The sequence below is a fragment of the Electrona antarctica genome (assembly GCF_951216825.1).
Source record: "Electrona antarctica genome assembly, chromosome: 5".
NCBI lineage: Eukaryota > Metazoa > Chordata > Actinopteri > Myctophiformes > Myctophidae > Electrona > Electrona antarctica.
In genome coordinates this window covers 21,659,913-21,675,262 of record NC_136810.1, presented here as the reverse complement: position 1 = coordinate 21,675,262, position 15,350 = coordinate 21,659,913, and the positions used below count along the sequence as shown (strand labels likewise).

The window sequence follows — 15,350 nt, the reverse complement described above, 5'->3', positions numbered from 1 at the left end:
ACGTGTCCTTGTGTTCAACAGTGAGGGACTAGGAATGGGACGTGTCCTTGTGTTCAACAGTGAGGGACTAGGAATGGGACGTGTCCTTGTGTTCAACAGTGAGGGACTAGGAATGGGACGTGTCCTTGTGTTCAACAGTGAGGGACTAGGAAATGGGACGTGTCCTTGTGTTCAACAGTGAGGGACTAGGAATGGGACGTGTCCTTGTGTTTGTTCAACATGTGAGGGACTAGGAATGGGACGTGTCCTTGTGTTTGTTCAACATGTGAGGGACTAGGAATGGGACGTGTCCTTGTGTTCAACAGTGAGGGACTAGGAATGGGACGTGTCCTTGTGTTCAACAGTGAGGGACTAGGAATGGGACGTGTCCTTGTGTTCAACAGTGAGGGACTAGGAATGGGACGTGTCCTTGTGTTCAACAGTGAGGGACTAGGAAATGGGACGTGTCCTTGTGTTCAACAGTGAGGGACTAGGAAATGGGACGTGTCCTTGTGTTCAACAGTGAGGGACTAGGAATGGGACGTGTCCTTGTGTTTGTTCAACATGTGAGGGACTAGGAATGGGACGTGTCCTTGTGTTCAACATGTGAGGGACTAGGAATGGGACGTGTCCTTGTGTTCAACAGTGAGGGACTAGGAATGGGACGTGTCCTTGTGTTCAACAGTGAGGGACTAGGAATGGGACGTGTCCTTGTGTTCAACAGTGAGGGACTAGGAATGGGACGTGTCCTTGTGTTCAACAGTGAGGGACTAGGAAATGGGACGTGTCCTTGTGTTCAACAGTGAGGGACTAGGAAATGGGACGTGTCCTTGTGTTCAACAGTGAGGGACTAGGAATGGGACGTGTCCTTGTGTTTGTTCAACATGTGAGGGACTAGGAATGGGACGTGTCCTTGTGTTCAACAGTGAGGGACTAGGAATGGGACGTGTCCTTGTGTTCAACAGTGAGGGACTAGGAATGGGACGTGTCCTTGTGTTCAACAGTGAGGGACTAGGAATGGGACGTGTCCTTGTGTTTGTTCAACATGTGAGGGACTAGGAATGGGACGTGTCCTTGTGTTCACGAGTAGTGAACATGTTTGTTTTCAGTCTCGCCAGTCGCTACGATTTGGAATAAAATATGGATATACCAAACAAACTATTCTGAGACGTACTTGAAGAAATGTGTCGGCTTCATACGCCACATCGAGGCTTTTATTGGGTCGGCCCTAAAATTATAATTTGTAATGACTACAAACCAGTGACTACAACATGACGTCAGTTACCATCCGCTCTTAACCCATTTAGGCCTGACGTCGAAGAATGTCTTCTAAATTCTGACAGTTTTCTGTATCAGTGGTGCTCAATATTTCATGTCAAGGACCCCAAATTGACACTAATTATATTAGCTAATTATTAGCCTGCGGACCCCCATTTGAAAATATATGCCAGGGACCCCCATAAGAGAAGATGTTTACGGCTCTAGCAGACCCGTTTACTTTCAAGGACCCCCCAGTTTGACATGCATTAGTCTACGGACCCCCATTTAACCCATTTTGGGCGGGAACCCCTTTTGGTGTTTTAAGCGTTATTTAATAATTTAGCTATTGAAAAATAGCAGATCTACAAGCTCATAGCGTGGCACTCGGTGAGCTTGTAGGTCTGCTATTTTTGAAAATTCGTGAAAATGTGGCGCAAATCTTTGAATATATATTCTTTCAGAGTGAAAGTTTTTAACTCAAATCTTTGCTTCTCGGGGGGTCCCTGGAACTACATATTTTCAGATGGGGGTCGGCGGCCAAATCCAGATATTTTTGGGGGTCCTTGACGTTGAGCACCACTAACATAGAAACATGGGGTTTTTCAGAAAACTGTCAGGATTTAGAAGGCATTTGTAGAATTGTCTTCAGGTCCAAATGGGTTAATGGAATTTACATCTCTGAGTTGCCCAATTTATATTGTAAAACCAATGTTAATTTAAAGATGGAGTGCCACAATTTTTGTATTTTTCCAGTTTTTCATGTGTCTATGAGGTGACAGTACTTCATTAGACACCCTGGAGTCGTTTTTATGTGCAATGATGTATTCCCTTTGTATTTAGGGTTTCTTCCTGGAGGCTGAACCCTTGACAGTAAAACGTGCCAATGAAATAAACAGTAATATAGTGACATCACATCATCAGCCCCTCCCCTAACCCCTCCCCCTTTATCATACAACTACAGCTGTGGGTGCGGCTTAAGTTCAGGTGGATCACCAACCATCACCAGTCACCCACCAGGCAAACCAGGCATACTTAATGAACTGGTGGGGGTGCCCACATAAAAACGACATTCTAACAAATACTGTACACTTTTTTTTTTTAAACTTCCTCCTCCTTCTTCTTAAAGTATTTTCTGCGGTGCTCTTTGCAGATGTGCTGTTGGGAGATTACCTCGGGACAAAGGTAGCGGTGAAGTGCATCAAACACGACGCCACAGCCCAGGCGTTCGTGGCGGAGGCTTCAGTCATGACGTAAGTCCCACATTTCCTCAGACCTGTGGGTTCCCAAAACGTCCTCATGTCAAGGACCCCCAAATTCAGTGGTGTGCACAGATAGACACTAGGGGGTGCCCTTTTCCCTCTGGACAAATGCGCCCTTAACTTTTAGTTTTTTTTGTACAGTGTACACTGGCCCTCTGGAGTGAGTGTGGAAATATTGTGGCCCTCTGGAGTGAGTGTGGAACTATAGTGGCCCTCTGGAGTGAGTGTGGAACTATAGTGGCCCTCTGGAGTGAGTGTGGAACTATAGTGGCCCTCTGGAGTGTGTGTGGAACTATAGTGGCCCTCTGGAGTGAGTGTGGAACTATACTGGCCCTAGGGAGTGAGTGTGGAACTATACTGGCCCTAGGGAGTGAGTGTGGAACTATAGTGGCCCTCTGGAGTGTGTGTGGAACTATACTGGCCCTCTGGAGTGAGTGTGGAACTATAGTGGCCCTCTGGAGTGAGTGTGGAACTATACTGGCCCTAGGGAGTGAGTGTGGAACTATACTGGCCCTAGGGAGTGAGTGTGGAACTATAGTGGCCCTCTGGAGTGTGTGTGGAACTATACTGGCCCTCTGGAGTGAGTGTGGAACTATAGTGGCCCTCTGGAGTGAGTGTGGAACTATACTGGCCCTAGGGAGTGAGTGTGGAACTACAGTGGCCCTCTGGAGTGAGTGTGGAACTATAGTGGCCCTCTGGAGTGAGTGTGGAACTATAGTGGCCCTCTGGAGTGAGTGTGGAACTATACTGGCCCTAGGGAGTGAGTGTGGAACTATACTGGCCCTAGGGAGTTAGTGTGGAACTATACTGGCCCTCTGGAGTGAGTGTGGAACTATACTGGCCCTCTGGAGTGAGTGTGGAACTATACTGGCCCTCTGGAGTGAGTGTGGAACTATACTGGCCCTAGGGAGTGAGTGTGGAACTATACTGGCCCTAGGGAGTGAGTGTGGAACTATAGTGGCCCTCTGGAGTGAGTGTGGAACTATAGTGGCCCTCTGGAGTGAGTGTGGAACTATAGTGGCCCTCTGGAGTGAGTGTGGAACTATACTGGCCCTAGGGAGTGAGTGTGGAACTATACTGGCCCTAGGGAGTGAGTGTGGAACTATACTGGCCCTAGGGAGTGAGTGTGGAACTATAGTGGCCCTCTGGAGTGAGTGTGGAACTATAGTGGCCCTCTGGAGTGAGTGTGGAACTATAGTGGCCCTCTGGAGTGAGTGTGGAACTATAGTGGCCCTCTGGAGTGAGTGTGGAACTATAGTGGCCCTAGGGAGTGAGTGTGGAACTATAGTGGCCCTCTGGAGTGAGTGAGGAACTATAGTGGCCCTAGGGAGTGAGTGTGGAACTATAGTGACCCTCTCCATCTTCAAAGTTGCCCACCCCTGCTGTAGTGTATATTATGCAGTATAAATGTGTTACTTTGTGATGTACTGTAGTGTATCAAATGCTGTTTAAACGTATAGATGTGTTACTTTGTGACGTATTGGTAATGTATATGCAGTTTAAACGACCCTTACTTTGTGCGTCCTGCAGACAACTACGACACGACAACCTGGTGCAGCTTCTGGGGGTGATTCTGGAAGAGACGGGCAGCCTGTTCATAGTGGCTGAGTACATGGCCAAGGTAACTAAATACATTTAGACCTGTTTATAGTGGCTGAGTACATGGCCAAGGTAACTAAATACATTTAGACCTGTTTATAGTGGCTGAGTACATGGCCAAGGTAACTAAATACATTTAGACATGAGGACCATTCTACAAATGTCTTCTAAATCATGACATTTTTCAGATGTCAGTGGTTCTCAAACAATTTCATGCCAAGGACCCCCAAAAGTGAATATGTAATTGGCCGCCGACCCCCATCTGAAAATATGTAGTTCCAGGGACACCCCAGAAGCAAAGATTTGAGTTCATGTTGGCTCTGAAAGAATATATATTCAAAGGTTTTTCAAAAATAGCAGACCTACAAGCTCGTAGCGCGGCACTCGGTGCCGCGCTATGAGCTTGTAGATCTGCTATTTTTCAATAGCTAAAGTATAACCTAATGCTTAAAACACCAAAAGGAGTTCCCGCCCAAAATGGGTTATACAGTAATGATTTGAAAGTATTCCAGAAAGTATTTTAGCTTACTGCATCGTCTATTTTTCACTTCAAAGGTTTTCAAAAACATTCTTGAGAGCAATGTTTAGTTTGAAATGACATTGTGTGTTTGTTTGCATGGCTGTCATGTTAGAAACAGCATAGAATCCAAGCAGCGCAGCCAGGTGCTTCTGAGGCTTTGATTAGACATCGGTCTGTTATAGAGCAGAGCGGTCTGTTATCAAGAAATAATACACTGCTGAATTCAGCGATTGACCAATCAGAATCAAACATTCCAACAAGCCGTGTAATAAGGGCCTTTCTCAGCCCCACCTCTCTCCCATTGTTTATATTGTGTTTTAGTTTCCAAGATGGCCGCAGCACCAGGAGGGGGTGGCCTTACTGGGCTGCGTTCACACATTCAAGACACCTGTCTTGTGTCTGTCTTGTGTCTGTGTATAATGGCCGCTCCAATGCATTTCCAATGGAAGCCCATATGGTTTGACCAAACTTTTTGTTTGATGGGGGGAGGGGGGCAGAACACATCCATCAAAGCTGTGTTCAGGTGTCAGACACAAGGCAAGTGTCTTGAATGTAGACGAGTAAGGGCATATGTCGACCCCGCCCGCCCGCTCACCTCCACGAGGGGTGGGGCAGAGAAAGGCCCTTATTGTCTGGCAACACGAGACTAGGGGTTAAGTGCTTTGCTCAGGGACACTTTGACACATCGCTGAAGGCTGGATTCATATATATATATAATTCGAATGACTATTGTTTGTGTTCTCTTTTCAGGGTTGTCTGGTTGACTACTTGCGCTCAAGAGGCCGGTCAGTTCTTCTCGGGGATTCTCTCCTTAAGTTTTCACTGTACGTATACGTATATATATATATCTATCATATCAGTGTTTCCTTGATTATCATTTATATTCCATCACGAGGGACACATGGGTGTTGTCTGCCAAAAATAACGTATCCGGGAGCTCGGTTGGGGCAGCGCTAAAGTGCCTGCCCACCACCGCGGAGGTTGTGGGTTCGAAATCTTCGAACCCATTGGGGAGTGTCCGGGTTAGATTCCCGGGTGTTGCAATGGTGCCGTGACCCGGGTCGGGTTTCCCTGTGGGAGGAGGTCAAAAGGGGGGTGAGTGTATAGCAGAGTGGCTCACAGCCTCAGCCTGATGGCCTCAAAAGTTCAATATCTCCCCCCAGTCCCTTTGGCTTAGTGGTTAAGATGTTCGATTTTCACTTGGGAGACCCAGGTTCGATTCCCGGGTGTTACATATATGATGCGAAGCCTGCCTAGCTAGTTCAGGCAGACAACTCATATCTGATCAGGTGACCATGCACTCTTTGCCTGACCAGGTGACCAGTCACATGCACTTGCACATGTTTAGTGTGTGATTTGAAAGAAATTGAAAATGAAATTCATTTTTTGTTTTACTGCCCATTATATGAAGATTTAAGATTACGAAAAACTGGAATTTTGCTTTAGGAAAGGTATTTTTGCTTTAGCAGATTTTTTATGCAAAGCGTGGGAAAAAAGGCAGAATGTTTTGTTTGTGTTAAAAGAAAGTGTTTTTTTTTTTTTTTTTTTTTTTTACACTTATACAACGTCATCATAATGATGATGATTGGTCAACATAGGGTAATTACTTTAGGCCTGTCTGTGCTTGGGCAGGACATCAGTATTATATCCATATCATTAGACTGGATATTGTCTGTGATTTTGGATATTGTACTATTGGCATAAGTGTTAAAACACACCAGTGACATTAGGGAATATGTTGTTCCTTGAAAACAATGTGTCTGAATTGGAAAATCTTTTATTTTTTTATAAAGTAAAGTAACTAGTAACTAGTTACTTAACCCTAACTAATTACTTTTTTAAAGTAACTTGAACAACATTGCTACCTATACCTGCTCATGCCTGGCTTCTCTCCTGCTATGCGGACGTAGTCATTATTTTTCAATGAGACCTTTTTTTCTGTACGGAGAAGTCGAGTGGGTGACAACGCAAGCGTAATTACGTGAGAACTGGGTTTAATTAACCCACACACACACACACCCAAACCCCTGAAGAGACAGTGTGTGAACCATGTGTTGGTTGTGTGTGTGTCTCCCCTCAGAGACGTGTGCTCGGCCATGGAGTACCTGGAGGCCAGTAAGTTCGTGCACAGGGACCTGGCGGCCAGGAACGTGCTGGTGTCGGACGACAACATGGCCAAGGTCAGCGACTTTGGGCTGATGAAGGAGGCCTCATCCACCCAGGACACCGCCAAGCTGCCCGTCAAATGGACAGCCCCCGAGGCTCTCCGGGAGAAGGTTGGTTGGGCCACAACGCCAACATTCGCACTCACCATTCGCACTCGTTTGGTGGGGGGCCCCCGAGGCTCTCCGGGAGAAGGTTCGGGGCCACACAACGCCACCATTCGCACTCATAAAGGGGGGGGGGGGTCCGTTTGGTGGGGGGTCCCTGAGGCTCTCCGGGAGAAGGTTCGGGGCCACACAATGCCACCATTCGCACTCATAAAGGGGGGGGGGGGGGGGGGGGACCGTTTGGTGGGGGGTCCCTGAGGCTCTCCGGGAGAAGGTTGCGCGGCCCAGTGTTGTTTTTTCGTCTACTAATACTATGACGAAAAAAATTTCGTCGACTATCCTTTTTTCGCTGACAAAAACTACATACAAACTTTAAGCTATGGTGACTAAAACTAAGACTAGATATATTGACAATTTCGTCGACAAATAAAAAATAGACTATAATGTTAGGAAGGGACTAGTGGACAAGAGATCCACAACGCGTCGCGCTGTGTTGAGCGTTGAGGATGACAAATGCCACTCCTTATTAGGGATGTCCCGGTCATGTTATTTTTGCTCCCCGATTTGATTTTGAGCATCTGCCGATACCGATTTTTCCCGATCCGATGTTTATATTTTTATAGGAGGGCGTCGCAGGGGGCGTCGCAGTCCCACCCCCTACCAGGGCCCAGGAAATTATTCCCTGTTCATTTTCCTCAGACATTTCAAAAAGTATTTATTTAAAGACCGTTTTAAGCCTCGTACAAAGCCAACTCCAGTTGTGACAAATCATGTCAACAAACAAATTATTAGAAAGAAGAAGAAAACGGCAGGTTACAACACTTTTTTTGTTTTGTTTTTCGTCTTTGTAATTGTTTGTTTGGTCCAAAATATTGTGTGTGTTGTCATGATTTGTCACGACTCGAGTTGGCTTTGTCCGCGGCGTAATCGTCTTTAAATAATAAATACTTTTTGAAAAGCCTTTGGAGAAAATGAACAGGAATTCACTTCTAGGTCTCACGTCGTCATGAAAGGGGGCGGGACTGCGATGCTCTAGTAGGGATGTCCCGGTCATGTTACTTTTGCTCCCGATTTGATTTTGAGCATCTGCCGATACCGATTTTTTTCCCGAGCCGATGTTTATATTTTTACAGGACACTTATGCCATATCACAATAGTACACTATCCAAAATCACAGACAATGGCTGGGTTTCTCAAACAAATAGAAAAATGCGATAGTCAAAATGCGATAGTCAAAACACAGACACAGGTGTTTCAGAAACCTGTCAGACATTTTTTTAATTTCGACGTCAGGCCTAAATGGGTTAATAGGGTTTAATGGGCAGAATCTATGTTTTACCCCTCAAAGGATCACTCATAATGAAGTAACCATTTCATATTTTCATGCACCTTTCTCTCTGTGTTGAACAGAAATTCTCCACGGCCTCAGACGTGTGGAGCTACGGCATTCTGCTGTGGGAGATCTACTCTTTCGGTCGAGTGCCTTACCCGAAAATTGTGAGTCTATCACTGTTACCCGATAAGTTTAAAGATGGAGTGCCACTATTTTTTCCCACCCTAACACATGATCATAATATCATAATATAAGGAGGAAGAACGTTACCAAAAAGTGTACAGTATTTGTTAAAATCATGCTTTTATATGGACACGCCCACCAGTTCATTAAAACAATCCTTAAAGGGATCGTGACATAACAAAAAATGTTTTTGTAATTCTTTTTCTTTTTTTTTTCTGAGCTCAATTGCACCACAAAAACACCTAGCTGAGCTTTTAACATTCAGTAGATTTTCTGTGGTCTGTGGGTTTTCTGGCTCAAACAAGTGCTCTGATTTGCCTGTGGACTGTGATAAGAGTCCACACATCCCATGTATGACATAAGCATTTGCCAGCAGATGTCACTGTTGAGGGATTTTGCCTTGTTTTCATTGCAGCTCAAAAGGCTTCAGAACACACAGAGAAAACCCCAGATCGCAGAAAGTCCACTGAATGTTCAAAGTTCAGGTTGTGTGGGTGTAATTCACACGCAGATAAACGCAGAGGAAACAACGGTAGAACATGTGCTGCTCCGTGCTTGCGGGTAGGGTTAGGTTAAGGTTTGAGGTAGGTTGACGGTCTAATAGAGCGTCGCAGTCCCGCCTCCTACCAGGGACCAGGAAATGAATCCCAATGCATTTTTCCCATAGACATTTCAACAAGTATTTATTTAAAGACGGTTACACCGTGGACAAAGCCAACTCGAGTCGTGACAACTCATGACAACACAAACAATATTTTGGACCAAACAAATAATTACAAAGAAGAAAAACAACAAAGAAAGTGTAACCTGCCGTTTTTTTCTTTAAATAAATACTTTCTGAAATGTCTATGAGGAAAATGAACAGAGAATCATTTCCTGGTCCCTGGTAGGAGGCGGGACTGCGACGCTCTATTACAGTCGGACCAATAGTATGTCTAAACTAAAGCCTGTACCCGTAATTTTCGGTCATAAAACCTAAAACATAAATGAAAATGAATGTCATGAAACCTTTATAGTTTTTATTGTTAATATTATTCATTGCATGGTGGAGCAAGTTCTTACAGGTAACTCTACTGCTGTGCTACAGAGAAATGTATAATCCTGCAGTCAGGTGGGACACCTACTGGTTGACGAGAGGTGTTGCACAAAGCTTCCAAACCGCTTATTCTCTGCTCAAACGGGCTTTCTGTATGAGCTGAGCTCAGCAGGTAGTGTTTCATAAAGGCATGCAGTAGGTTAAATCCTATCGGCTGTATGTAGAACAGCAGAAACATAATAGGTTTAGAAATGTTAACACCTAAACATAATTCTACATATGTCAGGAAACCAGTGGTGGAAAAAGTACTCAATTGTTTTACTTAAGTAAAAGTATCAATACTGCAATTTAGAACTACTTTGTTACAAGTAAAAGTACGGACTTGAAAATGTACTTGAGTAAGTACAAAAGTATCGGCATCAAAATGTACTTAAAGTACTACAAGTAAAAGTACTCATATTGCAGAATGTCCCATTTCACAAGTTCAAAATGTGTACAAAATCTATTGCAAATAGCAGCTCTACAAGCTCACAATGCGTTGCATTGCGAGCTTGTATATCGGCTATTTTCAAATGGCCGAAATGTATAGGGTTGAAGTGGTTACTGTATGTTTTCTAATCAAAATTAAAATCTCCAAAGTAACTAGTAACTAAAGTTTTCAAATAATTGTAGTGGAGTAAAAGTACAAATTGTGGCTCTGAGATGTAGTGGAGTACAAGTACAAAAGTACTGGAAATTGGAAATACTCAAGTGAAGTACAAATACCTCAAAATTGTACCTAAGTACAATATTTAAGTAAAATGACAGTTACTTTCCAGCACTGCAGGAAACACAGCGCTAGTGTCGAGGAGGACGTGCTCCTCCTTTCACAGTTTCACACTGTTTCACAAATTAACTCTGCAACAAAAGTTCTGAAACCTTTGGTCCATTCATTATTTCTCCACTTTAATAATACCAATTTCTATTGTATTTTATAAACCTTTGTAAACGTTGATTAGTCATCTTTACAATGAGATATAGCTTGTAAGAATCTGGCATTCGTTGGAATGAGCAACAAAGCTAACGTGTGGGCAGCCCCTCCAAAACATTCACCAACATGGCAAGTGGTTGGTATTCACCCATGCTTTCAGTTGCTTAGTGGATTGGATGATTGCTCTCCCACAGTAATAAGGAAAAAAACAACATATATTGGCCATTTGTACACTTTATTAATTTTACACTCCGTGTTCGGGAACTCTGTAGCAGTTGGAAGATCCAAATGCTCATGCTGGTCATGGACCAACCTATAGCCACATTTTGCTGTGGGATGGCATCCCATTCCTCAACCAGATTTAGTCAGCCAACGTGGTTCTGTTGGTCACTCTAGCACTTACAGCACGCCCAAGCTGATCCCAGAAGTGGTCAATTGGGTTGAGGTCTGAACCCACCATTCCATCCTCTCCACTCCCAAATTCTGGAGGTATATACTCTGTGATGATCCTGGCTCTGTGGGGGCGAGCGTTATCATCCTGGAGGATGGCGTTAGGTCCCAGATTCTGAAGATATGGAATCGCCACTGGCTCCAGTCCAGATTGAAGGCAGTGAGATATCGGGATGAGATTCTGGACAAAGCGCCTTCAATGATGACAAGTTCTGTCTTGCCTGGGAGAGAGATACTGCCCCATACCATGCCAAGCTGTTGTCTGGGAGTGAGATACTTCCCCATACCATGCCAAGCTGTTACCGCTGCATATGGATCTTTCAAGACGCTACTGAGTTCCCTAACACTTAGTGTAAAATTAATTAAGTGTAAAAATGGCCATTATGTGCAACTCAAAGTAAGGGTGAATACCAACCACTTGCCATTTTGGCAAAAGTTTTGGAGGTGCAGCCCACACGTTTAGCTGTGTTGCTCATTCCACAACGCCCGATTCTTACAAGCTATACCTCGCTGTAAAAGGTGACTAATCAACGATTCAAATTATATAAAATACAATACAAATTGGTATTAATTAAGTGGTGTGAATGTGTTTAGATGTATTCTTTGGGACTGGACTAGATGGGTAGATTGGGACTTGGCCTAAACACAGACATTCAGTCGTGAGGTTTGTTTTCGCTTTCTAGTCCCTGCAATCAGTGCTTAAACTGTCCCCTTTCCTCCTCTTCCTCCTCCTACTTCTCCTTCTCCTCCTCCTCCTCCTCTTCCTCCTCCTCTTCCTCTTCCTCCGCCTCCTCCTCCTCCTAGCCCCTGAAAGACGTGGTTCCTCGTGTGGAGAAGGGCTACAGGATGGAGTGTCCGGACGGCTGTCCAGAGGTGGTCTACAGCGTCATGAAGCAGTGCTGGACGCTGGATGCCAGCGCCCGGCCCACCTTCCATGCTCTGAGACGCACCATCCAGAACCTCTCAGCCATGGAGCAGCAGCACAGCCAGTGAACCATCACTTCACTGTGGGGCCGGCCACACCACTGTGATTCACTAAAACCTTTTTTTATTTTCATTTCATAGATCACTAGTTTGGTATGCATTAGACTAGACTCTAGTCTAGTGGCTCTAGTCACTAGAGCCAAGGACGGACGCTTGCTCGCTCCACGAAGGCCATATAGAGTTCTCAATTGTGGCCGAAAATGTAAGCTAATAATTAGTCCTGAACCTTCGGCCAGCCCAGCTAGCGTTGGGCCTTAATCTTCAGGCCCTTTATTGGGAACTCCAGGCTTTCTGAAACCCTTCACACTTCTCTTCTCTTAGTCCAAGGGACGCGCTGGCCTAACTTTTGCTGTGTAGTTTGCCACCCGGTGTGACGAATCTGCCGTCTGGAATTGCTGGATAGAGAAAATGACGTTGGTGACCATCACCTTAAATTAGCTTCCTTGGTTAAGTGGAACCGTACTCTGTGATGGGTGCATGTGGAAGGTCCTCTGGTGGTCCCCGGACACAATGTTGAGAACCAGTTGTCTCAGGAGGGACGGACCCTTATCGGGTCCATTTAGTTCCATTTGTCACTTGTTCATCGCCTGGTTCGTGGAAGTATTTTCTCTATGGAGAATAACATTGGGTTTCTTAAATAAAGTCTCATATAAGCATTGTGATCCAAAAATAAGCAAACTGTCTCAGCAATATTGACAGGTAGGGTGGCTCTGTATCGTTTACGATAGTCAGTCACTCATATTTGATACAGTCTGTTCCTGGCGAACATTTTACTAATTCGGCAGCAGTAACATTAGTGATTTCTCGCCTTCAGTTGATTCTTCATGTCCATACGAGTCAAACCGCCGGGATCGTTTGTTTATTTTTGGAACACAGTTCTTATTTGACACGATAATAAGAAAAGTCTGTGGGAATTTAGAATGGGGAAAATGAAAACGCGACACAGGTAGGATACAGACTTCGCTCTATTTTTTATCCAAGAGATAAAAAATAAATAAAATAAAAAGGTGGTATCGAGTGGGGGTCCCCGGCCTAATGCATATGAAACTGGCGGGTCCTTGGAAAAAAAAAAAAGTTGAGAATCACTGACTTAAAGAAATGGGCATTTATTTAAAGGACTGCAAAGTAATTTGCTCGCTTCACCGTTTCCTACATTGTTTTTTGTTAACTGTCAAAGGTGACATGTTGTAGTGTTGGTCTTCAATCACCTCAGGTGTGTCAGCTTTTGTCATTCTTGATTAGTGGCTCAATTAGTGGTACTAGGGCCCTGTGTTCATATAGACACCCTCTGTCGCGCAGAAACCTTGTATCTCCAAAGGTTGAAATATTATTTAAACTTTTCACATATATTCTATTATTGTACTTGTAATAAACAATAAAGGACCGAAAGTGCTGAAAATTGCCAATCGACAAGCTCACAACAACTTACGTGAGCTTAGTTGTGGATCTATTTTTTTTTTTATTAAGTGAAATTAAAGTAGTTAATATTGTCTGAGTTGTATAAACGTTGAACCAACGAAAAGTATTAACGAGAGCTTGTGACTATAACTATAACTCCATTGGCTCTAGCCATGGTTCACATGACGCTCGTACTTCACGAGCGGCATGGCGAAACATTTACAGAACTGCTACATTTACAGAGCAGACTGTACATAAACGTTCAGATTTAAAATACAAAGTACTCACGGCGGGGCCACGGATGTTAGACATTTCCTGGATCGGCAATTATAGCACCCTTGCATTTTTTTAATAAAAAGCTTTTTTTTTTTTTAAGATATTTTTTTGCGGCTTACGCCTTTTTATTGGTTTTTGAAGGGACAGACAGTAGGCTGACAGGAAACGGGAGAGAGATGGGGCCGTGTCGGGCTCGGGAGTCGAACCCGCGGCACACTGCGACTGGATTACCAGTCGGGTGCCCAGACGGTTACGCCACCGCCTGGGCTATAAAAAGCTTTTTTATCCAAGTTGTTTTTTCATTTCCGCCATTGGCTTTCAACTACGCACCCCCTATCCGTTGGGAGGTGTGTTTCACTCTGACACTGGGTGTGTTCGATATAGCCACACTGACCGCACTGCCGATACAAACTAATAGGCGAGTGCGCTCCCGCTGTGCAACTGTTAGTTCTCCAAACGCACCCCGTTTGAGAAAAAAATAGCCGCTCGTATAGAAATGTATTTAACAACGCGGAATGCATTCGACCAGCAAAATTCTAACATCCATGGCACTCGGGGTGAGCACTTTATATTTGAAATGTGAACGTGTATCTACACGTTTGCTCTGTAAATGTAGAGGTCCCAAAAAGCAGGCGAGTGTTGCTGCATGCAGTGTCATGATTATGACATGTCATGTTTCAGGGCTGCATTGGCTCCATATTGGGAACACGGGCTCTTTTGAACTGTAAAGTAACTGTTATGGGCATACAAGGTTTCCCCACGACAGCGACGGTGTGTTCATAATCATACTTCTGTTATTCCTAACGAGAGCGCAGATCTACCGTACGGCGACAATCTAATGTTTTTATATATCTGGTCTTATGCTTGTTTACGGTTGTTTTCTTGTTCATTGTTTTATCTCTCAGCCCTGTGGAACATTGTTATGGTTAACCACTTAAGCCCTTTTTTATACTTTGGCTATTCATAAATAGCCGAGGCGTTGTGCGCTTGTACATCTTTTAGTTTTTTTGTAGTTTTTTTTAAGACATGTTGAAAGAAAGTTTTGAAAATGTCTGCTTATAATGAAAAGCTCAAACCTTGGACACCATGCTGGTTAAAACTGTGTAAAAGGAAGAATATCAATTTTGGATGAATGGCATTTTGAGTATTTACATACAGTACAAGCATTCCGTTCCAGAGAGCGTAAACTGAGATTGGTAAAGCTGTTAAGGTTTTGATGTGTAATTTGACCATAATTTTGTACATTTTGCTGTATTATCAACTCCGTTCTGATTAAAGGTTAATCTGATAAAAAAAAAATACTCTTACTGGGAAAGCCTGAATGTTGGAAGTTATTTAAAACATATCGTATTACCTTGGATTAGAAATAATTACTTAACAATGCTGCTTTCTCCACCCATCCATGCTTATCGGAAACTAAACCCGGTAACAAAAGTTTGGAAACTTAATTTTGGTCCATTATTTCTCCACCTTTATAATACCAATTTGCATTGTATTTCATATAATTTTAATCGTTGATTAGTCACCTTTACAACAAGGTATTGATTGTAAAGATCAGTTGTGCGTGGAATGAGCAACACAGCTAAACGTGTGGGTAGCGCCTCCAAGAAATGTATCAAAATGGCAAGTGGTTGGTATTCAACCCTTCCTTTGAGTTGCTTAGTGGATTGGATGATTGCACTCTCTCACTAGCCTGACACTTCTGTCTGAATTTTAATTTTGTTTCACTTCCAGAACATATTTATTGAGGGGCGCCAGCCCCTCCTATACACAGGTTTAATGTTTGTCTTTAGTTCAATGTTTGTTTTGTAAACGCCATAGACAATGAAGGGA

The 15,350-nt window shown here is 43.8% G+C and overlaps 1 protein-coding gene across 2 annotated transcripts in view; it reads left to right on the top strand.

Annotated features, from left to right (window-relative positions):
* Positions 1-14,839, top strand: part of LOC306923063 (tyrosine-protein kinase CSK-like) — a 40,402-nt gene extending 25,563 nt beyond the window's left edge. For both annotated transcript variants that reach the window (XM_079501054.1, XM_079501053.1), the window contains exons 8-13: positions 2,390-2,489; positions 4,029-4,119; positions 5,368-5,441; positions 6,698-6,893; positions 8,298-8,384; positions 11,664-14,839. In XM_079501054.1, the coding sequence (XP_079357180.1) occupies positions 2,390-2,489; positions 4,029-4,119; positions 5,368-5,441; positions 6,698-6,893; positions 8,298-8,384; positions 11,664-11,852 (737 nt within the window). In that variant the 3' untranslated portion in view covers positions 11,853-14,839. The remainder of the gene's footprint in view (positions 1-2,389; positions 2,490-4,028; positions 4,120-5,367; positions 5,442-6,697; positions 6,894-8,297; positions 8,385-11,663) is intronic.
* Positions 14,840-15,350: the final 511 nt, after the last annotated feature.